This window comes from Pleurodeles waltl, chromosome 4_2, assembly GCF_031143425.1.
Source record: "Pleurodeles waltl isolate 20211129_DDA chromosome 4_2, aPleWal1.hap1.20221129, whole genome shotgun sequence".
NCBI lineage: Eukaryota > Metazoa > Chordata > Amphibia > Caudata > Salamandridae > Pleurodeles > Pleurodeles waltl.
In genome coordinates this window covers 288,171,197-288,197,754 of record NC_090443.1, presented here as the reverse complement: position 1 = coordinate 288,197,754, position 26,558 = coordinate 288,171,197, and the positions used below count along the sequence as shown (strand labels likewise).

The 26,558-nt window shown below is 46.4% G+C and overlaps 1 protein-coding gene across 3 annotated transcripts in view; it reads left to right on the top strand.

Moving 5' to 3' along the window:
- The window catches only part of LOC138292531 (rab11 family-interacting protein 4B-like), a 54,192-nt gene extending 34,055 nt beyond the window's left edge, over positions 1–20,137 (top strand). The window contains exons 6-11 of one of the 3 annotated variants that reach the window (XM_069231178.1): positions 6,176–6,316; positions 7,085–7,166; positions 14,466–14,603; positions 18,148–18,294; positions 18,439–18,600; positions 18,913–20,137. In XM_069231178.1, coding sequence (XP_069087279.1) covers positions 6,176–6,316; positions 7,085–7,166; positions 14,466–14,603; positions 18,148–18,294; positions 18,439–18,600; positions 18,913–19,035 — 793 coding nt within the window. In that variant the 3' untranslated portion in view covers positions 19,036–20,137. Of the gene's footprint in view, positions 1–6,175; positions 6,317–7,084; positions 7,167–14,465; positions 14,604–18,147; positions 18,295–18,435; positions 18,601–18,912 lie in introns of all 3 variants that reach the window. The other 2 variants (XM_069231177.1, XM_069231179.1) reach the window with 2 other exon arrangements.
- Positions 20,138–26,558: the final 6,421 nt, after the last annotated feature.

Below are 26,558 nucleotides of genomic sequence, written 5' to 3'. Positions count from 1 at the left end.
CCTGTGAAGTCCACTTGCGGTTCCAATGGCCAGAACTCTCAGTAAACATTGCAGAGGAATCCTGCATGTCGAATCTGGGGCCCCACCTAAGAGGGAGACCCTAGATAGCCCTAAAAAGGGGATCACCTATCAGGAGGTGGCTGTGACGTTACCTAGCCACTCAGATGTTCCCAGAGGCCTCTGCCCAACTTGGATTCAAGATGGCAGAATCAAGTGGCCACCCAGAGGAGCTCTGGGCACCACCCTGGGGTCGTGATGGACAGGGGCGTGGTCACCCTCCTTTCCATTGTCCAGTTTCATGCCTGAGCAGGGACTGGTGTCCCTGAACCAGTGTGGACTAGTTTATTCACAGACGGCACAAAATGTGCCCTTCAAAGCAAACCAGTGGCTACCCCTCCCAAGCTAGACACCCCTATTTCCAAATGTGTTACCTCCCTCTCACAAAGGAAATCCTTTGTTCTGCCTTCCTGGGCTTGATCAGGTCAAGCAGCAGGAGGGCAAGAAACTGTCTGAGGGGTGGCAGCAGCTGGGCTACCCGGAAAACCTTGTAAGACTGGTGGCAGCAATGCTGGGGGTCCTCTAAGGAGCCCCCAGAGTGCCTGGAATCATACTTGTAACAGTATTGGGGTATGATTCAGACATGTGTGATACCAAACATGCCCAGGTTAGGAGTAACCATTATGTAGCTGGACATAGGTAGTGACCTATGTCCAGTACACGAGTAAACTGGCATCCCAGCACTCACAAATTCCAGGAAAAATGGATCTGGAGTTTCATGGCGAAGAGTGCCATAGAATAGAGTGTCATAGAATAGAATGTCATTGAGTGGCATTAAGTGAAGTGGCTTAAAGTACAGTGGTGCAGAGTAGACTAGTGTAGAGTGCAGTGGCTTTGATTAAAATGGTGTACAGTGCACTGGCTTAGACTGCAGTGATGTAGACTGGTGCAGTGGTGTAGAGATGAGTGGTGCAGAGTAGATTGCAGTGGCATACAATAGATTGTTTCCAGAGCAGAGTAAGTGGTGTGGAGTGGTGCAGGATGCAGAGGCATAGATTGCAGTGGTGCAGAATACATTAAAATAGCGGGCAGTGTCGTAGACTGTAATGGGATAGTGTATTGGAGAAGAGTGTATCTGTGTTGTAGATTTGAGTGGTGCAAAGTAGCATACAGTGGCGTAGACTGCAGTGGCGTGGAGAGAGAGCGGTGCAGAGAGCAGTGGTGTAGAGTACAGTGGTGCAGAGTAGAAAGAGTGACATAGTGTGCATAGTGTAGAGTGGTGTAGTGTACAGTGGCATATAGTTGCAGTGATGCAAAGTAGTTGGTATAGAGTTCATTTTTTTGGATTAAAGTGGTGTGAATTGCAGTGGCTTAGAGTAGAATGGCATAGAGTGCAGTGGAGTGGTGCAGAGTGGAGTAGTGGCATAGAGTGTAGTGATGGAGAGTAGATTGTTTCAGAGTAGAGTCAAGTGGCATAGAGTGGAGCAGTAGAGTGCAGTGTCATAGAATGCAGTGCTGCAGAGTAGAGTGAAGTGGTGAAAAGTAGACTGGAGTGGTCTAGGATGGAATGTTGCAGAGTGTAGTGGCAAAAAGTGCAGTGGTGCATAGTAGTGTAGTGGCGCACAGTGAAGCAGAGTTGGTATAGAGTGCAGTAGAGTGGTGCAGAGTAGCGTGCAGTGTTGCAGATAAGAGTGGCATAGAGTTCAGCAGAGAGTAATGTTTCAGAGTAGAGTGGTGCAGAGTGGAATGGTGCAGGGTAGAATGCAGTAGCATAGAGTGTAGTGGCGTAGAGTGGTGCAGAGTAGAGTACAATGGCGTAGAATGACAGAGTGTAGTATTGCAGAGTAGATTGTTGTAGAGTGCAGTGGTGTAGAGAATATTTGCATAGAGTAGTGTAGAGTGTGTTAGTGTTTAAGTGGTGCAGAGTAGAATGGCATTGAGAGTAGTGGTGTGGAGTACAGTGGTGCTGAGTAGAATGGCACAGAGCTGAGTGGTGAATGGTACGGTAAAGTGGCGTTGAGTGCTGAGTGGATTGGCATAGAATACACTGGTGTGGAGTGGTACAGAGTAGAGTCAGTGGCATAGGTGCAGGTTCGTGGAGTGGCACAGTGTGTAGAGTGCATTGGTGAAGAGTGCAGTGCTGCATAGTAGTGTGAGGTATAGTGCATTGCTGTAGGGTGGTGTAGAGAGAAGTGGTGCACAGTAGAGGGGAGTAGTGTGGAGTGTTGAAGAGTAGATCGGAGTGACGTAGAGTGGAATATGCATGGTGTGGTAGCCCACTTCCATTACAGACAACACATCTGTAAAGAAATGGCTCCCTGTTGCAGTTACCCCCCACTTTTTGCCTGATACTGATACTGATGCTGACTTGACTGAGAAGTGTGCTGGGACCCTGCTAACCAGGCCCCAGCACCAGTGTTCTTTCACCTAAAATGTACCATTGTTTCCACAATTGGCACAACCCTGGCACCTAGGTAAGTCCCTTGTAACTGGTACCCCTGGTACCAAGGGCCCTGATGCCAGGGAAGGTCTCTAAGGGCTGCAGCATGTCTTATGCCACCCTAGGGACCCCTCACTCAGCACAGACACACTGCTTGCCAGCTTGTGTGTGCTGGTGGGGAGAAAATGACTAAGTCGACATGGCACTCCCCTCAGGGTGCCATGCCAACCTCCCACTGCCTGTGGCATAGGTAAGTCACCCCTCTAGTAGGCCTTACAGCCCTAAGGCAGGGTGCACTATACCACAGGTGAGGGCATATGTGCATGAGCGCTATGCCCCTACAGTGTCTAAGCAAAACCTTAGACATTGTAAGTGCAGGATAGCCATAAGAATATATGGTCTGGGAGTCTGTCAAAAACGAACTCCACAGCTCCATAATGGCTACACTGAATACTGGGAAGTTTAGTATCAAACTTCTCAGAATAATAAACCCACACTGATGCCAGTGTTGGATTTATTAAAAAATGCACACAGAGGGTACCTTAGAGATGCCCCCTGAATTTTACCCAATTGTTCAGTGTAGGCTGACTGGTTCCAGCAGCCTGCCACAAACCGAGACATGTTGCTGGCCCCATGGGGAGAGTGCCTTTGTCACTCTGAGGCCAGTAACAAAGCCTGCACTGGGTGGAGATGCTAACGCCTCCCCCAGGCAGGAGCTGTCACACCTGGCGGTGAGCCTCAAAGGCTCACCCCTTTGTGCCAGCACCGCAGGACACTCCAGCTAGTGGAGTTGCCCGCCCCCTCCGGCCACGGCCCCCACTTTTGGCGGCAAGGCCGAAGAAAATAATGAGAATAACAAGGAGTCGTCACTGGCCAGTCAGGACAGCCCCTAAGGTGTCCTGAGCTGAAGTGACTCTAACTTTTAGAAATCCTCCATCTTGCAGATGGAGGATTCCCCAATAGGATTAGGGATGTGACCCCCTCCCCTTGGGAGGAGGCACAAAGAGGGTGTACCCACCCTCAGGGCTAGTAGCCATTGGCTACTAACCCCCCAGACCTAAACACGCCCTTAAATTTAGTATTTAAGGGCTCCCCTGAACCTAAGAATTTAGATTCCTGCAACTTACCGAAGAAGAAGACTGCTGAGCTGAAAACCCCTGCAGAAGAAGAAAGAAGACACCAACTGCTTTGGCCCCAGTCCTACCGGCCCGTCTCCTGCCTTCTAAAGAACCCTGCTCCAGCGACGCTTTCTCCAGGACCAGCGACCTCTGAATCCTCAGAGGACTGCCCTACTTCCAAGAGACCAAGAAACTCCCGAGGACAGCGGCACTGCTCCAAAAGAACTGCAACTTTGTTTCAAGTAGCAGATTTAAAGACCCCTGCAACTCCCCGCAAGAAGCGTGAGACTTGCAACACTGCACCCGGCGACCCCGACTCGACTGGTGGAGAACAACCAACTCAGGGAGGACCCTCCGGCGACTCTACGACTGTGAGTAACCAAAGTTGTCCCCCCTGAGCCCCCACAGCGACGCCTGCAGAGGGAATCCCCAGGCTCCCCCTGACCGCGACTGTCTGAACTCCATTTCCCGACGGCTGGAAAAGACCCTGCACCCGCAGCCCCCAGCCCCTACAGAAACGGAACTTCTGTGCAGGAGTGACCCCCAGGAGGCCCTCTCCCTTGCCCAGGTGGTGGCTACCCCGAGGAGCCCCCCCCTTGCCTGCCTGCATCGCTGAAGAGACCCCTTGGTCTCCCATTGAAAACTAAAGGAAACCCGACGCTTGTTTGCACACTGCACCCGGCCGCCCCCGCGCTGCTGAGGGTGTACTTTCTGTGTGGACTTGTGTCCCCCCCGGTGCCCTACAAAACCCCCCTGGTCTGCCCTCCGAAGACGCGGGTACTTACCTGCTGGCAGACTGGAACCGGGGCACCCCCTTCTCTCCATTGAAGCCTATGTGTTTTGGGCACCTCTTTGACCTTTGCACCTGACCGGCCCTGAGCTGCTGGTGTGATAACTTTGGGGTTGCTCTGAACCCCCAACGGTGGGCTACCTTGGACCAAAAACTGAAACCTGTAAGTGATCTACTTACCTGACAAAACTAACAAAAACTTACCTCCCCCAGGAACTGTGAAAATTGCACTGTGTCCACTTTTAAAACAGCTTATTGTGTTTTATGTAAAAAGTATACATGCTAAAGTAATGATTCAAAGTTCCTAGAGTACTTACCTGCAATACCTTTCAAATGAGATATTACATGTAGAATTTGAACCTGTGGTTCTTAAAATAAACTAAGAAAATATATTTTTCTATAACAAAACCTATTGGCTGGATTTGTCTCTGAGTGTGTGTACCTCATTTATTGTCTATGTGTATGTGCAACAAATGCTTAACACTACTCCTTTGATAAGCCTACTGCTCGACCACACGACCACAAAATAGAGCATTAGTATTATCTCTTTTTGCCACTATCTTACCTCTAAGGGGAACCCTTGGACTCTGTGCATACTATTCCTTACTTTGAAATAGTGCATACAGAGCCAACTTCCTACAACATCTTTAATTGAAATGTCCATTACATTTTTCCCCAGACATTTTTACTGATAAAAGTATACAGCGCACAAATGATAATGTGTGGAAATATCACTTAATGTATTGATTTGTTTTAAAATATTTGTTTCCACCACACTTTAAAATTAGCAAAGAATTTGCTTCATTTTGGTTTTTCTAATTCTGAAATATCTGCACAGTTCATTTACAGACATTTAAATTTTGATGTGGGCTAAAAAATAGTATAGTACAGCCTTCCTCAAGCACTTTCGCAAAGCCAGCATGATTGTCACATAGATCCTTTCACTTTGAAGTCAGGAATAAAAGTAAACACCCAGATTTTTGGAAGGTAGAAACTGACATTTGACCTCTGTCTTTGAATGCACAACAAATGTGACAAGATGAGAGCAAGATTTAAAGGGCTATGCACAGAAATCGATCACTGGTGGATCGATTCTGTAAATAGGGTTTGAGGCAGGAATGAGCTGGAGCAGCCTAAAACAAATAGCCAATAGAAAGCAAGCAAATGTGAGTTACAAACCACAAAGCCTCTGTGTTAAACAACTGGCGGAATGCATTCCCAGGGAAGGTTTCTGAATGTCCCCAAGCTGTCCTTAGCAAACCAGACAGCTGCGCTATCTGGTAAGCTTCAACCTAAAACAAAGGAAAATAGGGTTAAAACAAGTATTACTTTCCAGCTCTAACTGCTAGGTGTCAGAATATGCACAGCATGTGAATCTGGAACAGCTTCAGGTTGCAAATTCGTTGTTACAGATAAGTAACTTGTTTCTTTTCCTTGACACCGAAGCTCACTTAGCTCCTTCTGCCAAGCACAATGTATTTTTTAGAAGCCTTAAATGCAGCTAATGTTAGTGAAGATACGTGTTCTTTTTATTTTTTTTATTTTATTAAATCATACGTTGAAGGTGTTTGTTAAGAGGTTTTAAGCTACAGTCTTTACTAATTATATATATTTCTCACATAGCAAAGATTATTCCGTTATTGACTTGAATACTATGCATTATGACTTTTTGATGGTACAATAAAAACAAAGTTGAGGTAAAATCTTAGACCCGGACATTATGAGGCTCACAAATTCCAATGTCCATATACTTTATAAAATAAGTATTTGATGCACCAAAATGAGTACACTCTGATATTTTACTATCTGGTACCCCCAATCTCCATGTAGAATTAACTCGCTTGAAGAACACCTTGAGCTAGAAAAAATGGCCTCCGAGGAAGCTTTGCAAAAACTGCGGACCCTGCATGAGGTGGCACTGCAGAAGGCAGAAAGGACAAGGGAGCTACAGGTGGAAAACCTCAACAGCAGGTAAGGGAAGAAAAGGGAACTGGTAAAAAGAGTTGCTGAGGAGGAAAAAGGTGAAACCAAGGGAGATCAGGGGGCAAGACCTGCTAATAGGTTGACAGGGAGGGTAGGCAGTATTTAATTTGGGGGGGTTGTTGGTGGGAGTGTAGGGACCTACAAGATTTCCCAGGAGGTGCCACCGGATTGCTGAATCCCAAGGCTGCCTAGACCTGATTATATCTCATGTCTGTTTCTTCCACTACATTACAATTCCTGTCTCTTTATCGGTTTCGGGTTATTTTTCATCCCTTTTTTCCTTCCTTTCTCACTATTTCCCTATGTTTCTCCTCACTCTTCGTTCTGCTTTTGTAACCGGTTTGCTCTCTGCCTTCCTCCTTCTTTCCCCATATTCTTCTTTGCCCTCTCTTGGTCGGATTCAAAGCTTGAGGATGAAAAAAAAAAAAAAAAAAAATCCCAGTCCCCAAAAATAAGTGCTGGAGACCCCCATCAGCAACCACGGTAGAAATTAAGCAGAGGTAGTAAATGCTGCACCCTATTGTGCAGAAGATCAAGAACTACAATAGTTGGCGAAAGGGTAGACGCGGCTGTGGGAAGGGTGGAATGTGAGGCTAGCAGCAACTATTTAGGGAACATAGGCAGAGAATGGAGGGGTCTGCTGAGGGAAAAAGAGGGGAGGGAATGCGCAAAAGTTGTGTGAGGGATTGTAAACTTAAAGTGAGGCTTTTGGGAGCTGCAAATACTGATTTTGCCCCTCTGAACCCTTTCTTACAGTGTGCATGCCCTGAAAGATGAGAACGCCTACATGTCCCGGAAGATCTCGGCTCTGAGCACCCAGAACCGAGCCCTAGAGAAGGTGAGTAAACAATTTCCTCAGTAGGCTGCAGGCTAAGGAGGATGCTTTCAGGTGGAGGATGGATTGCCATTACACGAGTTGAAATAGCGGTTCCACATCTAATAACTCCTAAAAACTCCCATGGCCCTATTTTAGTTGTGTCCTCCTTCACTGTGAGGCTTGTGGTTTTTTTTTTTTTTTTTTTTGCATGGCTGATTTGGGGGTGGTGGTTGGCGGCGGGAGTGCAAATATAGCATCAAGCAGAATGTAGAGTGGTAATACTGAGCAAAACATGGTGCCTCTCGCACTGGAGGTTCAAAGAGAGCAGCGCTGGCAGAACTTGAAGAATCTGTCTGCTTTGAGCAGGGTTGGTGCTCATATTGCTCCTTTCTTTGTAACAGCTTAGGCACTAGTAGGGTTGTGCCTAGGGTGACCACCCGTCCGTAAATTTCTCGGACTGTCCGTAATTTCGCCCTGCTCTCCATTGTCCGTGATGAAAGCTTTAACGGACGGCATTTGTCCGTAATTTTAGCCTTTCACCTAAAGGGCAACTGAGGCAGGGCGAAATTACGGGCAGAGGAGTTTCCCCAGCTGGGCTGGAAGGCTGGGGGTCTCCTGTGCTCTGAGGGAGGGAGGGAGGGGCAGACAGATAAGAAAAGGCCTTCTTGCCAGGGGGTCTCTTTCCTTAAAGACATGCAAATGTGGGCAACTGGTAAATCTGCAAATACAAAGGGGCTTGAAAACCTGCATTGACTTTACTAAAAGGAGTCACTTGAAGTTTTCTGGTGGCAAAGATATTTCTTTCAGAGAGGTATTGTAATGGTGTTCCAAGGTGAGCTGTGGAGTGTGTGGTTTTAATGGAGTGTTATAATTTTTTTTATCACTAGGTATAAACTGTATATTATTCAAATCTGTATTTGAGAAGCCCTTTTTTTTTTTATTTAACCTAAATGTGTTTGCGCATTTTGTAGCAGCCTTTATTATGATGTAATTGTATTTTTCACAGTTCTTTCAGGTACCTCTGTACCTCCATAGTACTAACAAACATTGGCAAAGCCAATAGGTCTCATCTACGAAAGAGTTATTGGCTTTGCTAATGTGTTTTAGCCATAAGCCATGTTATACACCAGAGTAGCTGCTGTTCAGCATGGCTTAAAGCTAGTGGAGTGGAGTGGAGTGGAGTAGAGTAGCATAGGAGCAGTGATGTAGAGCCCAGTGGTGCAAAGTACAGTGCAGTGGGGTACAGTGCAGTTGTTTAGAGTGTGTTAGCTTAGAGTGCAGTGGCATGGGACAGAGTAGAGTGCATAGAGTGCAGAGGAGTAGAATGGCATACAATAGAGTAGCAGAGAGAGCAATAGTGTAGAGTGGTGCAGTGGCATAGATTGCAGAGTAGACACATTGCAGTGGTGTAGTGTAGAGTGGTGCAGAGTAGGGCACAGTGCTGTGGAGTGATGCAGAGTAGAGTGGCATAGAGTGCAGTGGCATAGAATGCAGTAGTACACAGTACATTGGTGTATAGTACGGTGGTGGAGAGTGCAACACTGCAGAGTAGAGTGTCAGTGCAGTGATGTAGAGTGGCACAGAGCAGCGGCGTAGAGTACAGTGGTACAGAGTAGAGGGCAGTGGCATACAGTGCAGTTGTTTAGATTGCATTGGTGCAGAGTGCAGTGGCATAGAGTGGCATGGGGTAGAGTTACATAGAGTGCAGTGAAGTAGAGTGGCATACAATAGAGTAGCAGAGAGTGCAGTAATGCAGAGTGGTGCAGTGTCATAGAGTGCAGAGTAGACTCATGTGGCATAGAGTGTAGTGGTGTAGAGTGGTGCAGAGTGGAGTATTGTAGAGTGGTGTAGAGTATAGTGCCTAGAGTGCAGTGGCATAGAGTAGAGTAGAGTGGTGTAGAGTGCAGAGTTGCAGAGTAGAGTGTCAGTGCAGTGGTGTAGTGGTACAGAGAACAGTGGCATAGAGTACAGTGGTGCAGAGTAAAGGGCAGTGCAGTTGTTTAGAGTGCACTGGTGTGGAGTGCAGTTGCATAGAGTGGCATTGGGCAGAGTAGAGTGGCATAGAATGCAGTGGAATAGAGTATATTGGTGCAAAATGCAGTAGTACAGGGCAGAGTGGTGTAGAGTATAGTGGCGGCCAGAGCAGTGTTGCAGCGTGTCAGCTTGCAGTGGTATAGAGTGCATTGAACTAGAGTGCAGTGGTCAGAGTGGTATAGAGTACAGTGGCGTAGAATAGATTGTTTCAGAGTAAAATGCAGTTGCATAGAGTGGAGAGGTGCAGGGTAGAGTGCAGTGGCATAGAATGCAGTGGCACAGAGTGCAGTGGCATAAAGTAGATTATTTCACAGTAGAGTGAGGTGGCTTAGAGTGGAGAAGTGCAGGTTAGAGTGGAGTTGCATAAAGTGGCATAGAGTGTGATGGCATAGAGTAAAGTAGTGTAGAGTGCCGTGGCATAGAGTGCAGAGGTGCAGAGTAGATTAGAATGATGTACAGTGTATTGATGTAGAGTGCAGGGGCATAGAGTTGAGTGTTACAGAGTAAAGTGCATTAGCATAGAGTGTGTTAGCTTAGAGTGCAGTGGCGTACAGTGCAGCGTTGCAGAGTGTCAGAGAGTGGAGTTGTGCGGCTTAGATTGGTGTTGCCTAGACTGGAGTGGTATGGCGTGCAGACGAGCAGAGCACAGTGGTGTAGAGAGGTGCAAAGTGCGGTGGCTTAGAGTAGAGTAGTACAGAGTAGAGTAGAGAGGCATAGTGTGAAGTAGCATAGAGAGCAGTGGCATAATGTGGAGTGGTCCCGAATGGAGAAGAGAACAGTGGCGTGGAGTGGCGTAAAGTGGAGTGATACAGAGTAGGGTGCAATTCTGATATATTCTGAAGTCTATTTAAATGTTGTCATGTGATAGAAAAAACTCTTTTCTAACCCCAGTATCCAGCAAGATTGTTGCATAAATCCTCTCACTTTGAAGTCCGAGAAAGGAAAGTAAACACTAAGTTCCCACCGAAGACAGAGCCTGACATTTGACTTTGTTCTTTGAATGCACAGCAAATATGATAAGATAAGAGCAAGATTTGCAGGCCTGTTTACAGAAAGGGAGCACCCTGCAGGATACTGTAAATAAGGTTTTGACAAGGGAAGGGACGAATTCAAGCTACATAGCCTAAAACAAATAAAGCCAGCAAATTGAAAGCAACAAATTGTGAGTTACAAACCACAAGGCCAATGGCAAGCAACGGGCAGAATACATTCACAAGGAAGCACTATGAATTTACTTAAAGTTTCAGCTGTGGGATACTTTGTGGGGAAAGTCCAGTATTTTAGTCCATATCTTGCAGAGGTTTGTCTACATCAATCACCCAGGTAGTATGACAAGAAGACCTGGAGTGGTTTCCATGTTGCAGGATAGGTCTGTACACCCATTCTATCAGTTTGCCACCATTTCCTATGGTACAGAGCTTCTGGCACACCTCTTGTAGGGTTAGTGATAGGTAGCAGACATCAAATAGGGCATTTAATGATTATTTAAGGTGGTTGTAAGTAAGGAGTTGACCGGGGTGAAGATGGTAGTCTGCCACAAGGGTTTGGAAATTTAGTAGCTCACTGTTCAGAAACAAAGTCCCCAATTTTAAGACGCCTGCAACATGCCACTGATGGAGTTGCTCTGAGCACAGCCATCCTGTGCGAGTGGGAAGGCTTAGCAAAGGTAGTGCAGGAGCATAGGGTTTCTTCGTGTCAGTGAGTTTACAGGTTCTGGCAAGGCAAGAGAAAGCCATGCATGATAACCCCGGATGGTGATCCATAGAATGGTCAGTGGGAAACGATGAGCAGTGCATTAAGCCTCCCTTAAAAGTCTTTACTGGTAAACCCCATCTCATGCAGGGAGGTGGGCAGAAAGCCAGTAAGCCACCCATTGGACATCTGCAGCTGAATAAAAGCATTCTAAGTCCAGAAGATCTAATCCACCCGCAGTCACAGTTAGCTTTAGAGTGGAAAGAGCTCCTGATGGCGCCGCAACGACCAAATCAGATGTGTGGACTGTCTGAAGAAGGAATGAAGGACGAGCAGGGGAAGGTTTGCAAAATAATACTATCATTGGGGTAGCACACCATCTTTGCTAGTGCCACATGGCCTCTACAGAAAGCAGAAGAGAAGACCAAAAAGCAAACTGGGCTTGGAGGGACCGTTCGCTCTGCCGAGATTTTCATCCTGGAAATCAGTGTAAGAATGGTAGATATTAATCACTAGGTATCAAAAGGTAACTGGTTCCCAGTTCAATCTGAGATCTAATTGTGTATGAAGGCGAAAACAGTGCCATATGTTAAAGAAACACTAATTAAATTTTAAAATTTGTACATTTTGTTTGTGCAATTTACATCCCAACTATTTTGAAGATTCTATGTGTACTTGACACTTAGGGATAACCCAGATCTCTAGTTTGGCTTTTGCTCAATTTCAAAACCATATAAAGACATGGACTAAGTGGGCAATTGCCTTGCACAACCTTGCAAGGGGTCTAGCCCCTGCTCACCCTTCACAAGCACTAACAGCGAACCATTGCACCAGAAGAGTTTGCCAAGGTGGATGGGTGTTGATTGTTCAACCACTTGACAGTGCCCCTTCTGTTTCGCTCCTGTGTGCAGACCACTCCCCAGGTACCCAATACCTTCAAATAGTCTTGGTGGACCCATCTTGTCTGATTTTAGGAATTGTCTTCTTTATTTATCCAGTTGTTAGCAACAACCCTTTGAATTACTTGCAGTGGATCTCCCATTTGATCTCGATTTCATCCTACTCTTTTATTATCTTTGATTGGTAGTCCGGGCTCCCATTTCTGAGATAAATGTAGAGTCCCAAACATACACTCTAGTGCAGTGAGACTACAGACAAGTTATGGGTACATCACATCCTGTCATTAGGTGTGAGACTGTCACCCGCACCATCTGCCCTGCCTCTTTAAAAAAAATTGGTTGAAAGTCCATGGGCGGGTGGGGCAAGCCTGATGTTTTTGTTCAATTTGTTTAAACTATCATAAGGTTAATTACCTTAATGTTTCCCAAACTGTTTGCCAGGGGTTTTGAAATGTTCAGAAACATAATCAAAATTTTGCTGTTTCTTTCTCTTCAGGAAAGATCGGGTAGATTTGGGTAGGGGTGATGGCCTTGCCGTGAAGGGCATTCATTTACTACTGAACAAGGACGTAATATGACACCTGAATGCAGCACACCAGGAGGCAATCACAAAAGGTCCACAGTGAATAAATAGTGCTATGTTAAAAAAGAGTACATAAATGCACTGACAACATAGTGAGGCATGGCCTCTCTTGCGTGTGTTTGTAAAACTGACGTTTGTTCTTGAATTTTGGTCCTGAATTTTGACCCTTTGTCCTGAATTTTTATCCTGAATTTTGACCCTTTGTCCTGAATTTTTTACAGTCCTGTCCAGAATTTGCCTCAATGCCAGGTGGTCACCCTAGTTGTGCCAGACCTAGGCCTGTCCAACGAAAACTCCTTTGTACGAGCTCTATGTGGGTGTGAGATTCAGGTGAGGGTGCTGCTCGTGAGAACACAGGGCGCAGTACTCAAACCATCAGGTGGCAGCAAAGCCTCCGAAGACAGTCAAAGCAGGCAACACAGCCTTCCCCGCTCAGTTTGGTTCATTCTCACAGATAAACATGCTTCCTATCTTCTATTATCCGAAAGGCGCTGGCGTCACACGCAAACACACAGAGTGGAATGTTCCTCCTCACTAATTTATTGTGCCACCGAAATACCGATCTGAATCGTTTCGGCTATCCTGCAGCCTTGCTCACGTATATTTGTTTACACACATCATATTGCACTACAACTCTGCTGGTGTTACTAGAACACAGGACGGCAAACAGTTTTATGTCAGTTGCACAATAAACTACTAATCTTAAATGCATGTTATGATATTCAATTACTAACCAATGTACTTTTTTTCTTCTGCATAATATCTACATCAATTATAATTGTTGAGCAATATCAATACAGAGTGCGTAAATTGTCACAATTCGATTGCTTAATTTATTGATTATTCTACTTGGGGTTATTAACCTCCCCATTATCATGAATGTCTATGTATCATCGTATATTGTGTGTGCACATTGCTTATTTTTTTTTCAACCTGACGTATTGTCCCCGTTGTCATGACTATCTGTGTGGCATTGTGTGTTCTATGTGACTAACAACTTGCAATTGTTACCCATGAATATCACACATAATTACTTTCCCAAGTGGGATTGTATATGAGCTGTAATTCTTAATTGAAAAAGGGAGTTCAATTCATGACAATTGCAAACAATTTACATCTATGATCATCTATCTTGCCCAAGTGGGTAGCTATGATCTCTGTAATACATCTACCGCGTTATTACCAGAGTGGTCCTGTGACTAATAGCAATGCTTCTTTTTAAACAAATGTGTACCACCCGTAATGTAACAATATCTCTTAGTGTAATAAGACCACATGTTCAGTACAGGTAGTGGCTGCCTCAAAAATGTGTACAAATCTTCCTCAATATTGAGGCTATTGGGAGGTTTTGAATTAAAATTAATGATGTATCTGGACTCAAGCTGTCTCACTTTCTTCTCCCTGTCACCACCTCAGATGTCGAATGAGATAGAATCAATGACATAATATTTGAGAAGATCCACATTACTTTTGTGATTCTTTTGAAACTGTCTGGCAACGGGGTACAAAACATATTTCTTCTTCAAAAGGGAGTCCTTCTCACTGACTACAAAGCAGCAAGAATAATCTAGTGAGTGACAGTGTGACACCCATGGAGTGTGTGTGTGTGAGAAGTTCCTTGTAGGGCTAACAAGATGAGAAGAGTGCCCAAAAGAGGTTATTGTAGCATACTAGGGTGAAGGATCTCCACGCAAAGCTTATACTGACTCCCTCAGGCAGGGGGATTCCTGTATTTAGCAAACACCCGTGCTGCCACAGCTTTAAAGTTTTACAGGTACATGCGGATCTAGTTAAGCAAGTCCCATTTATTTCTTCTAAGACTGCAAGTTCCAGAGTTCTATGACCGAACCGGTATTCTTTGCCCTAGACACACATTGACCTGGAAAACTTGGCAGTTATAGTGGGTCAGCAACTCACTGCAGCACGTGAGTGATCTCCTGAGGTGAGGGAGCTCCTAAGAGCTAACAGTGATTTCCTGAGCCAATTCAGCCTCCTTTTTTAGCTGTCAGGGGGCATTCTGGGTTCAGCAAGACCACCGAAATTCTCACTGCCACCTCCTGGAGTGAGTGCTTTTGCGGATCTGATGGTAACATGTCCTGGTTCTTGTTGCAGAAAGTCCAGTCCTTGGAGGATGACATCATGGACATGCAGGACTCCCTGCAGCGGCTGCATGAACATGCTCAAAAATTGGAGGAGACACTGATGCAGGAGCGGATTGCACGGGACACAGAGAAGGAAGTAATGAGCCAGGTATGGTGTATCCTGTAGGTAAACAGACCTCCCACAGCTGGTTGTTCTGCTCTACACCCACCCCTGAAGCAGAAGAAGGATGACTGCCCCACCCCCATATAGAAGAGCAGGGAGAACTACTCTTGGTCCCTCTAGGCATCTCCACTACTTTGTGGTTCCAGCTCCCTGACACCCCTTTAACAGAGAACAAATAACCATTCCTGTCCACTGTACAAGGGCATATCCAAAATGGTGGGATGACCACCTTCTAGAGAACATAACTTCCCATAGGACAGTACCCAGACCATTAACCCACCAAGGTTGACTGTTCCCCCCCCATAGAATCTGGCTGACTGGAATCATGTGCTTCCTTGAGTTTCATATTTATATAGCACTTTCGAACCCTCAAAAGGCCTTCTTCCACTTTTCAGCAGGGCCACTGGAATTATGCAATTGTGAAACTGAAGTGTTTTTTCGCATAATTATAGATTTTACTCATTTGCCACATAATCTGCTGCATAATCTGCAGATGTTAACAAAATAAATCAATTCTCAATCAAACGGTTCAAAGGTTACTAAAACTCAGTGACATGTCGTGCACGCAGTGGAACACCCTTTAGAAAGGTTGACTGGTCATCTTTCTGTTACTTATTGATATATTTAGGTGCTGACTAGTACTAATGAGTTGCAGTGTATGCCCAGACAGAGCGACAAAGTGTCAAAATGAGGAAAAAATGAAGTTATACGATCACAAAATGTGCAGCATAATTCACCTTTTCTTGCTGCTTAATTTTTAGTTGACCCTGCTGCATAATTTGGCCCTCCACTACCACATATTTGCAGGGGCCATGCATTTAGAATACAAAAGACTTGTAATAAGGACAACGGGATATCAGTCACATTTATGACGGAGTAGCCCATCTGCCAAACTCTTGATCGGGCCCTAAAATACTCCTGACATCCAAAAATCAGTGTTGTTTATTACCTGAACAAATGAAAACCTCGGAAATACCATGGACTCCAAGTTAACAATAAATACCGAAGTGGGCAAATTAGCAAGATCAAGCTTTATCACCATGAAAACTCTGTAATGCATCTTCACCCGCCTGGGGTTTCCACACAAGATCTAGGCTACTAGCTCTCTTCTACTGTCTAAACTGGATTACCCCAGTGGGCCTCTACCGTGGATCATCTCTATCTACTATGAAAAGACTACAGCAGATTCAGAACTCTGCATCCAGACTATTCTTGCGTGTAAAGCCACAAGCCCACATCTCCCCTGTCATGAGAGCCCTACATTGGTTGCTGGTTGCTAGAAGATCCACCTTCAAGCTGCTTTGCAACACCCACAAAGCAATACAAGGAACAAGACCGCTTTTCATCAGGAATAAAATCAACAAATACATTTAACAAAGGAACCTCCGCTCAAGATTGGCACCTGGCCTCAAAACCCCACCATACAAGAAAGACAATAGGTAGTACATCTTTCTCTGTTCAAGCAGCCAAGCTATGGAATTCATTCCCTCAAAATATAAGATCCACGGATAACTATCTTATCTTCAGAATACTACTCAAGAGTTGGCTCATTCCTACATATCCACCATACACAAACTGCTATATACTGCACAACCATGTGTATATAAACATTCATAGTTAGATTATATGTATATATCTAGATATGTGTATTTCTTTGTACACATGTATAATTATTTTTTTTAAATGTATACATACTCATTAGGTCTGTTTACCAAATGTATATATTACTTAGGGTTAAATCTGTGTGTGTGTGTGTATATATATATATATATATGTGTGTGTGTGTGTGTATGTAGATATGTGTGTATGTAGATCTATTTTTCTATGCTTAACAAGTTCCTAGGTCATTGCATCGTTTCTATATAAGTTGTTTGATTAGATGCTTATGAGTCTCGGTTTTATCTACACAATAGGTAAATAATATTCTAACTATTTCTCAACAAGCATTTCACTATTGAAATATTGAGGAACCAATCAAAATCAGTTCAAATACTGCAACACTTGAAAATGTGTTTATACGATAGCGCTTTAAATCTCAATATATGATCTTCCTTATAGATATGTTCCCTTTCCATGTAATCATGTATCTATATATTTATTAATTTAGTCCTACTATACAAGAATGTTTTTTTTTTATTTATTTTTTTAAACAATCACTCCCTCCAACTCACTGCTCGGCCTCACTCTATACCTCATCAATCTATCCTCTGACTCCATTCTCTGACTCATCCCAAACCTCATTCTACTACTATGATCTCCAAAATAACCCTTCCTAGACTTTTCCCTCCTCCTTCCTGGCTCACCCCAAACCTCATTTTACTACTATGGTCTTCCTAATCCCTTTCTACAGACTCTTCCCTCCTCCATCTCTCCTTTACTCATCCCAAACCTCATCTTACTACTATGAGCTCCCAGTTAACACTTTCTGGATTCTTCTCTCTTCTATCCCTTCGTTATTCTACTCAATCCAACAGACAGACTCACTTGTCCGCCGCTCAGATTAACTCCTGTTTCCATATACTAATACACCACTAATCCTTTTGGATTCCGGAGTATTGTGCTGCTTTCCGAAAAACGCTTTGTCGCCTTGTCAGGGTTAGCGCTATATAAATACAATTACTAACCGCAGCCTCATTGTTTAGGAAAGTCAGAACAAATATGGATAACCATAAATAAAATTAGCAAAAATAAATAAATATAAATAGATAAGGGCAAGATCTAAAAAAAAAAAAAAATACTATAAAACTGGGATCCAGTTATATTTCATGATACTCCTCTGTTGCAGGTAAAATAGATCCAAATGTCAGAAAGCTTAACTGCACGTTTTTTGTCGAGGACATGTTGGATACCTCTAAAAAAGTAAATCCAGTATAATTTGTGACTTTGTAATAGTCGAGAGCCAGATGTCTAAAATAAAAGACAACAGACATAGAACATTCAAAATCTCTTTTTTAAATACCACCAAGGCTCATGGTGGAATCTTCTAATCCACAGTCAGCGCAGATGCCAAAATAAGTGGTGTAGCATTTATTTCCGATATGCCCCATCTGCTATGATTGAGGGTTTCCACGTACAAAATTCTCAGTGTAACCAAGATTGTTGAATTGGGGTGGGTAAATAAAAAAATAAAATAAAACACAATTCATAGGCATTGACAGATTAGGTCTTCTACCAAACAATGAGACCAGACATAGAAGAAAAAAGGCGATGTAGGATTTTGTCACCTGTACCTGAGCTGGCAGTGAACCGTTCATGCCTTGCAAGGTCCAGAGAAGCTTATTTCAGCTCTTCTTGTACTGCACACTGGTGGATATGTATATAGAGTGAATTTCATGATTTATTGCAGCAGAAATTGTTTTCCCTCCTAATCTAGAGGAGTCAGTCTGGCCAATCCTGTTTCCTATAGAACAGCAGCTTCCCCTGGATCTGTGTCCCACCGACTGGTATCTACCCTCTTAGAGGAGCAAACCCCAGATTACAGCTTTGTATCGTCCATCCCCTCCCCTGATTTCTTCTTTTCTGTCCTCAGGTAATTGATGGCTTGAGGAACCAGCTGGTAGATGTTTGGGACCAGGAAGATGAGGCCCTCCGACCGGTGCAAAGGCCCCCAAAAAAGGACGTTGTTGTTCAGACCTACTCGGATGACTCCGTGAAGGAGTTGGACCCAATGGTTCAGGTGAGGGCAGAGTGCCTAAATTCATCATGCCTAAGTGTGAACTTAGTTTTACGCAGCTGGCTCCTTTGTGAAAAGTTTACGACATTCTCATACAAACATCTTGTGAACATTTAAAGTGATAACTTGTTTTTTTCTACTCAGCAGGAGAACTTGCGACTGCAGGCAGAGATCGAAGAGCTGCAGGAGGCGCTATCTGCACAAGGCCGTGCACTCTTATGGCAGCAGAATGGTGACCCTCGACCACCAGCACCGGGCTCTGATTTCTGCTCCTTGGTGGATGAGATGGAGCTGGCCTCTCGTGAGCAGGTGAGAGCTACCCCCCTCACTCCACTCACTTGCCTTCTTCCTGCAACAACCCCTTCTCTGCTGGCCCAGGTCGTGACGATCTCTAATCTCTCCAACCTTCCAAGCTTTACAGATGCATTGCCCTGAAATGTGACCGACTGTTGTACAACCCTGCTTGCTTTTCAGTTCCATCGGCTCATCATATGATGGGCTTAATGCATGTACCCCAGATGTGCTTCCGTCCCAGAGGCGGGAGGGTGCTTACTAATGACTCGGCCTCAGCCCTGCTGTCACCACCTCTAACTCTATCCCTTTCTCTTTGTCACTTCCTAGGTCCAAGCCCTGCAGGAACAAAAGGACATTAACAAACATCTGAGACAGTACCTAGACCGCGTCATCTTGACCATATTGGAGAAAGACCCCACACTGCTGGAGGTGAAGAAGCCTGCTATGTGACTGCGCCACTAGGGAATGGAGAACAGCGCCGCCTAGTGGCCTGTCTGGTTTGCTCCATCAGGGGTGTTCACCACAGACTGTGGGCTCCAACCCATCATACAGTCTTTCCTAGCCTTTTCTCTGGGCTGAAGCTCCACCGCTTGAAAGCTGTCCTGGGTGAGGGTGGGAAGTGAAGGTATGGTGCAAGTCGCAGACTGATTTCTGATCAGTCATATGGAATCGTACCTAATTCGCTTTACTATATGGTGTGGTGTAGCACCTCATCCTGGCCTCTAAGGATCTGTCCACTGGGTGTGAACACCCTAGAATGTACGCCTGTCCAATAAGACGGTGTCACGCCACTCCACTGTAATGGTTACTTTGGGACACAACATGAAAAAAGTCTGACTGCAGCTTCATGTCCCATCACTAGTATCACAACCTCACTATCTCAGGTCATATGTTTCACCATACTAAGTTATGCACAACCACTACCTCACTCAAGACACCACTCCCCACACACACAATTCTCTCCTGCATGTGGGACATTCCCAACCACTGTCTTCACAGCAACAGCCCTCCATGCCCAGCACCCTTTTCCATACCCCTTTCTGGTATACAGCTACACTACCACCACTTTCTCCTCCACAATAGGAGGCCCAGTGTATGCATCTGTTCACTTGCCCAGCTCCTCTTATTTGAGCTCATCCATAGGTATCACAGCACTACTTGCTACCATTTGCTTCTTAGTAAAAAAAAAAACTGCACGGGTATTTTGCTCCTTTCTCTTTCCCTGAGAGAGGAACTGCTGGACTGGTGGCCTTCGATTCACGACCTCTCCCTGGGACTTTTTCCCCCCACATATGGTCAAGGGAAGAGGATGGTGTAACAAGTTCATTTTTACAGCGTGAATCTTTTCTTGATTTACATGCTGTGCATTATTCCGCCATCTAGTGGTTGGGTGCTGAATGGTCCAGTATTTTGTAGTCCTTTTGTTTTCTGCGTCCTTTGGGACCCAAGTCCTGTTAATTATGTTGGGACTGGTTGTGCTGCCCTCTTTACTCGCCTTTTTCTGAAGGTTATTTATTATGTCAATAAATTGTGCTGTTAGAATACTACCAAAGTTGGCGTGAGAGTTGTTTTCTCTTTATTCGAATCTTGTGGCCTCTGAAATGCTGAGGGATGGCCACACCAGACTATAGTGACACTTTGATACTTGTGGGCGATTGGGTGTGATGCAAGAATAGACACACTACAATTTGTATTCTTTGCAATAAACAATGTTGTACAGCTTTACACATCATGCTCAAGATGCATTAAACAACATTGTGCTCACATTCCATTGATCATGCACAATTTTTCCTATGTATGGTCCAGCCCTGATAGTAGTCGTCCCACCACTTACCCATATCCTACGGTACTTCTGAGGGCAGCCCCTAGATGTGTACACATGCTCCTCCAAATTCATGCAGTAGTTCATGCCCCTGTTGCTTTCCCCAAAAGAGTGGGCCGTGTCTAATCTCCAATGACAGGCAGTGTATCTTTTCACAATCCTAAATCCTGCTACTATAAATAGACTTGTACCTCGTGGGCTGCCTCGTTCATCCATTAAGCCTAAAAGGTTAATCTTGGGTTGTTCCAGCCATAATCCCGGACAGTGCATTGTGCATGTGAGTCCAATATGTTTGTATAATCAAACAACTCCAGATTGCTTGATTGAAGATGCCTAACTGAACTTCACATCATAGCCAGTGTGGATCAATCTACTCTCTCATCCTCTTGAGTCGAGTGGGACACGAAATAAACCTGGTGCATGTATTTCATTTGAAGTAGGCTAAGGCACATAGATATAATATGGAGCCAATAGAACATTTTCTCCTCCAAAAAGTCAGCAGTGTGTATGGGAGTGTTCACATCTTGTACCCATCGATCGCGCATTTGCCTTAACTGATCAGATGTGTTGGCCACAAGTACTTGGTATATTTTAGACATTCCTTTTTCCTCAAATGTGTTGCTATTAAATGAGCCTCCAGCGGGCTATATTCTGGGAGGCCATCTAGTTCCCCAATGTGAGCCTCCAAATCATGGGTTAGTTGGAGGGATCAATAGAATTGGGATCTGTGCATGCCATTGTCCATTAGTTGTGCAAATGGCCTAATATGGGTGCCTTCCCAAGTGTTTCTCAGTTTAAAAATCCCAATGAGATCCTACGAATGGAAGCCGCTAAGACTCGTTGTGTACTTGATCCAAGTGCCACACGACAGAGGGGTTTCTGCAGTGAGAACTTTGTTCCATCCTATCCACTGGAGTACCTTTTGTTCGACAATATAAAGTTGTGTTGGGGGTGTGAGCAAGTTTCAATCTTTTGTGTGGGCTATAATGTTGGTTAAAAATGCCATATTCCTCAAATTCCAGAACCGAGTGTATACTCTGATCATATCGTTCTGCATGCAGCCAATCATTTAGGGATATGGGTTGGCTGGCATAATATAAAATGGCATCTGCTCCTACCAAACCACCACCATAGGGGGATAAAACGTAATTCTGGAATACATGGCTGCTTAAGGCTGCTTAAAAGCCCACAGGAATCTTGTGTCTGTGGATTGCAATGATTGTACAACGGCGGCTGGAATTTCATAGGGATAATTCTGTGTGATGTTTAACAAGAGAAAGTGAAATCGTCAACAATGGTCCTCTGCCAGCAACAGTGGGGCGCATAGAGCATCAAGCTTCCATGACACGTCTGGTTCTGGTTAGCAGGGGTTCCACATTAAGCTCCCAGGCTTTTTGGTAAGTCGGGGCAATAAACATGCACAAGGATCTGAAATGGTCTGTTGCTTTCTGTAGGGGCATCATTCCCTCTATAATATTATGATCTTCTGCCACTTGCATACAAGTCCACCCCTTCCAGTTGACAGCGAGGCGCTTTACCGTAAATCTGTAGCATCTGCATCAGCCTGGGCTGGGGTAGCAGGGTGTCTTGTAAGAATACTAGGATATCACCGCATAAAGCGATATTTTGTCTTGTCGTGAATTGTCCCAGCCGACTGTTGAACTGAGCATCCCGCCGGACCCTCTCCGCTGGTGCCTCAATGACCAAAGCAAGTACGATGTGGGAGTGGGGCGCACACATCTCCTTCTCATTTGTATATCAAAGGGGAGGGAGAGAGCTCCATTTACCTTAACTGCCCCCCAGGTACCAATATAAAGGACCCGGACGTAGCTCTGGATCTGTGGTCTAAAGTTCACCCAAGCTAATAACTGAAATATGAAGGGCCGGTGAAGTGAGTGAAGGCTTCTAAAATCAGTCAAGACGAAAGACCTTTGTTTGGGGAGCCTTGGGATAGGTTCACTGCAATGTTCAGATGTCAAAGCTAATGAGGTTTGTTGTGGCCCAGCACGAAGCCATTGTGATCCCTATGGATTACCGTTCATATAACTCAGAGTAGCTAAAACTTTGGCCAGGATCTTTGATTCTAGGTTGAGAAGGGAACTGGGACGGTAGGAGGTGCTGTACGAGCTAGTTTCAGGTTTGCGGTAGTAATTGCTCTGCGTAAGCCATGTGATAGGCCTCCTCCTGTAGAAGACTCATTGTAAAGCTTAAGGAAGAGGAGGAGTCGAATAGGATGCATATTTCTGAAGGAACTCTAGGGGGAAGCCGTTTAGGCTTGGGGTTTTCCTGGATGGTAGGGAGATGCTCGTTTCCGTTATCTCTTCCTGCAGTATAGGATCATCAATCGGTCTGCTGCTGACAGCAGTGAAATTATTAAATTGTTTAAAATGATTATGACTAGAGGAATTGCTAATATTTGGTGAAATCCTGTGTTATGTGGTCTGGGTAGGTTAATATGTGTTCCAAAGTGTGCAGATGCTGGGAACTATTCTTAACTCTTTATCAGTTAGCCAGCACCAGAGTGTCCCAGCCTTATCTCCTAACTCATACATGTTACATCGTGTCCCTGCACAGGCTAGTGCGACAGAGTTTAGTAGTTTCTGTTTGATCGGGAACCTTGGAACAGCAGGTTAGCCTGTTAGTATTGGGCCTGTAGGTTGTGCTTGTTTCCCCTCATTATTATAATCTTAAGTGTGCGTATCTCTTGGTTTTTCTGTGCCTTTGCCCCAGTTTGATAGGATATGGCCTGTCCTAGTATAACAGTTTTCATAGTTTCTCAAAGCGTACCCCCTGAAATCACTGACTCTGTTCAGTTCAATGTAGTCCCCTATGTGTTGGCATAAATAGTCCAAGAATCCTTGGTCCCATAGGCACCATGCACTCAGCCTCCATAGTCCTCTACTTATTTGTCCCAGCCCTTTGATGTCTATTTGTATCAATACATGATCTGCAAGAGCCGAGGGAGAATAAGTGCAGCAACTAATGCACAAACATTCGCTGCAGGAAGAGAGACTTAGGTGGTCATTACAACCCTGGCGGTCGGTGTTAAAGTGGCGGTAACACCGCCAACAGGCTGGCGGAAAAAATTTGCAATTACGACTGTGGCGGAAACCGCCAACAAAGACAGGCACTTTAACACTCCGACCGCCACGGCGGTACAAACAAACAGCGCGGCGGTTACTGCCAAAAGACAGGCTGGAGACAATGTACTGCCCACACTATTATGACAGGCCAATCCGCCACCTTTTCCGGGGCGGATTCACCGCCGATAAAAAAAACGGCAGAAACAGGAATCCGAAAGGGAAAACGCTAACCTCTACACACCCAACGAGGACGCCATGGACCCGGAACTCCATATTCTCCCTGCAATAGTCTTCCTGCTCCTCTACCAGGAGCACGAATGCCGGCGGCGAAGACCACGGTGAGTACTGCACCTACGACACAGGGGAGGGGGTGGCAAAAAACAGTGACACACACACGCAACATCCCCACCCTCACCCACTACAACACACACACTAATGCATATCAATACATCAGAGTTACACCCCCCCAAACCCCGTGGAAGAATGCAAAGACAATAGAAAATTAGTGTAACCATTGTAATATATTAAAAGCAAGTAGGTAGAAATATATAAATACACCATGTACATAATATATACCAAGCATAGTAGTCCAGGTAGTGCTCTAAGAAAGTCCGTGGACACTGGGGCCACACGGTATGGGCGAGGCCCACACTAGATCCCCGACCATGACGGAGAGAACACAGGGGCATCAGACAGCAACTAAACAGGCACCTCAGGGGGAGGGAAAGGGGGGGGCACCTCAGCCGCTTGAGTGCACGACGCCAAATCCACGAGGGGTCCACATGCCCACTGTTCCATCCTGGGGAGCGCAAAGCCACAGTCTCAAGTCTCTACAGTTGGTGGTTTGCCCACTGTTGCATCCTGGGGAGTGCAAAACCACAGTCTCTCAAGTCTCTACAGTGGATGGTTTGCCCACTGTTCCATCCTGGGGAGTGCAAAGCCACAGTCTCTCAAGTCTCTACGGTGGATGGTTTGCCCACTGTTCCATCCTGGGGAGTGCAAAGCCACAGTCTCTCAAGTCTCTACGGTGGGTGGTTTGCCCACTGTTCCATCCTGGGGAGTGCAAAGCCAGTGTCTCTCAAGTCTCTACAGTGGGTGGGTTGCCCACTGCCATATCATGGGGAGTGCAAAGCCACAGTCTCACAAGTGGATAACAGCCTCCACTGGTTCTGGAGGGGGCATGGTGCCCAGAGTGCTTCATCCTGATAAGGACAGAGGTAGTGGATGACAGTCTCCACTGGTTCTGGAGGGGGCATGGTGCCCAGAGTGCTTCATCCTGCCAAGGATTGGGGTAGTGGATGCTTTTCTCCACTGGTTCTGGAGGGGGCATGGTGCCAAGAGTACTTCATCCTGCTAAGGACAGAGGTAGTGGATGACAGTCTCCACTGGTTCTGGAGGGGGCATGGTGCCCAGAGTGCATCATTCACCCCGTGACGGACTCAGTTGCGTCTGTGCCCTTGCCGCTCATGGGCCAGCGGTGCTTGAGATGGCGGTGCCCTGTTCAGCGGTGCTTGAGATGGCGGTGCCCTGTGCAGCGGTGCTTGAGATGGCGGTGCCCTGTTAAGCGGTGCTTGAGTTGGCGGTGCCCTGTTCAGCGGTGCTTGAGACGGCGGTGCCCTGTTCAGCGGTGCTTGAGACGGCGGTGCCCTGTTCAGCGGTGCTTGAGTTGGCGGTGCCCTGTTCAGCGGTGCTTGAGACGGCGGTGCCCTGTTCAGCGGTGCTTGAGACGGCGGTGCCCTGTTCAGCGGTGCTTGAGATGGCGGTGCCCTGTTCAGCGGTGCTTGAGACTGCGGTGCCTTGTTCAGCAGTGCTTGAGATTGCGGTGGTGCTTGAGACTGCGGTGCCTTGTGCAGCGGTGCTTGAGATGGCGGTTCCCTGTGCAGCGGTGCTTGAGACGGCAGTGCCCTGTGCAGCGGTGCTTGAGACGGCGGTGCCCTGTGCAGCGGTGCTTGAGACGGCGGTGCCCTGTTCAGCGGTGCTTGAGATGGCGGTGCCCTGTTCAGCGGTGCTTGAGACGGCGGTGCCCTGTTCAGCGGTGCTTGAGATGGCGGTGCCCTGTTCGCGGTGCTTGAGATGGCAGTCTCCATTGCAGGATCTCAGCTGCTGGCAGTCCTTCATGGCCCAGCGGGCCTTGTGCTGGCGGTCCTTCATGGCCCAGCGGGCCTTGTGCTGGCGGTCCTTCATGGCCCAACGGGGCTAGTGCTGTTGGTGGCCTCCTGGGCAGGTGGGCTGGTACTGGCGGTGGCCTCCTGGGCAGCTGGGCTGGTGCTGGTGGTGGCCTCCTGGGCCGGTGCTGGCGAGCCCCGCCTGGGCAGGTGGGCTAGTGCTGGTGGTCCTGTCCTGGGCAGCTGGGCTGGTGCTGGCGGGCCCCTCCTGGGCAGGTGGGCTAGTGTTGGCGGTCCTGTCCTGGGCAGCTGGGCTTGTGCTGGAGGTGGGCTCCTGGGCTTCGGGTTTGATGGCGGTCTTCCCAGACTTGCCGGGTTTTTTGTGGCCCTTCCCCACCTTGGAAGGTGTCACAGCTGACTCCACACTCCCACCGGGACCCCTGGGAGTGGCTTTGGTGGCTGGAGTCTTCCCCCTCTCCCGCTGGGCACTGGCCAACTTCTGATGCTTCACAGGTGGGGGACTGTCTGTACTGTGGCTCCGTGCCACACTGTCTGCCCTGGTGGCCGGTGCACTCCAGATTCCAGTGACTACAGGCACCACTGGTCCCGGAGAAGTTGTGGCTGAGGTGCTAGTTCAGGACCTAGGAGATGGACGGGGTGGGGGAGGTGTGGGAAACAGGTCAAGGGTGGACAGGAAAAGTTTTTTAGACACACTGGAACGGGTAGCTGGAGGGGGTTTGGGAGTGGAGGAAGAGAGGTGGTGGTTGTAGGAGGTGTACGTTTGGTGACTTTGGGTGAAGGTGCATGCGCTGGGGGCTGTTGTGAGGTGGATGGCTGTTGGGTGGGTGTGTGCCTGCGTTTGTGTATCTTGGGAGGGGGCATCACAGACACACTGGGAGAGGACACAGGGGATGTGTGAATGGTAGTGGGGGTGGTGAATGCACGTGAGCGGGTGTGGTGGTG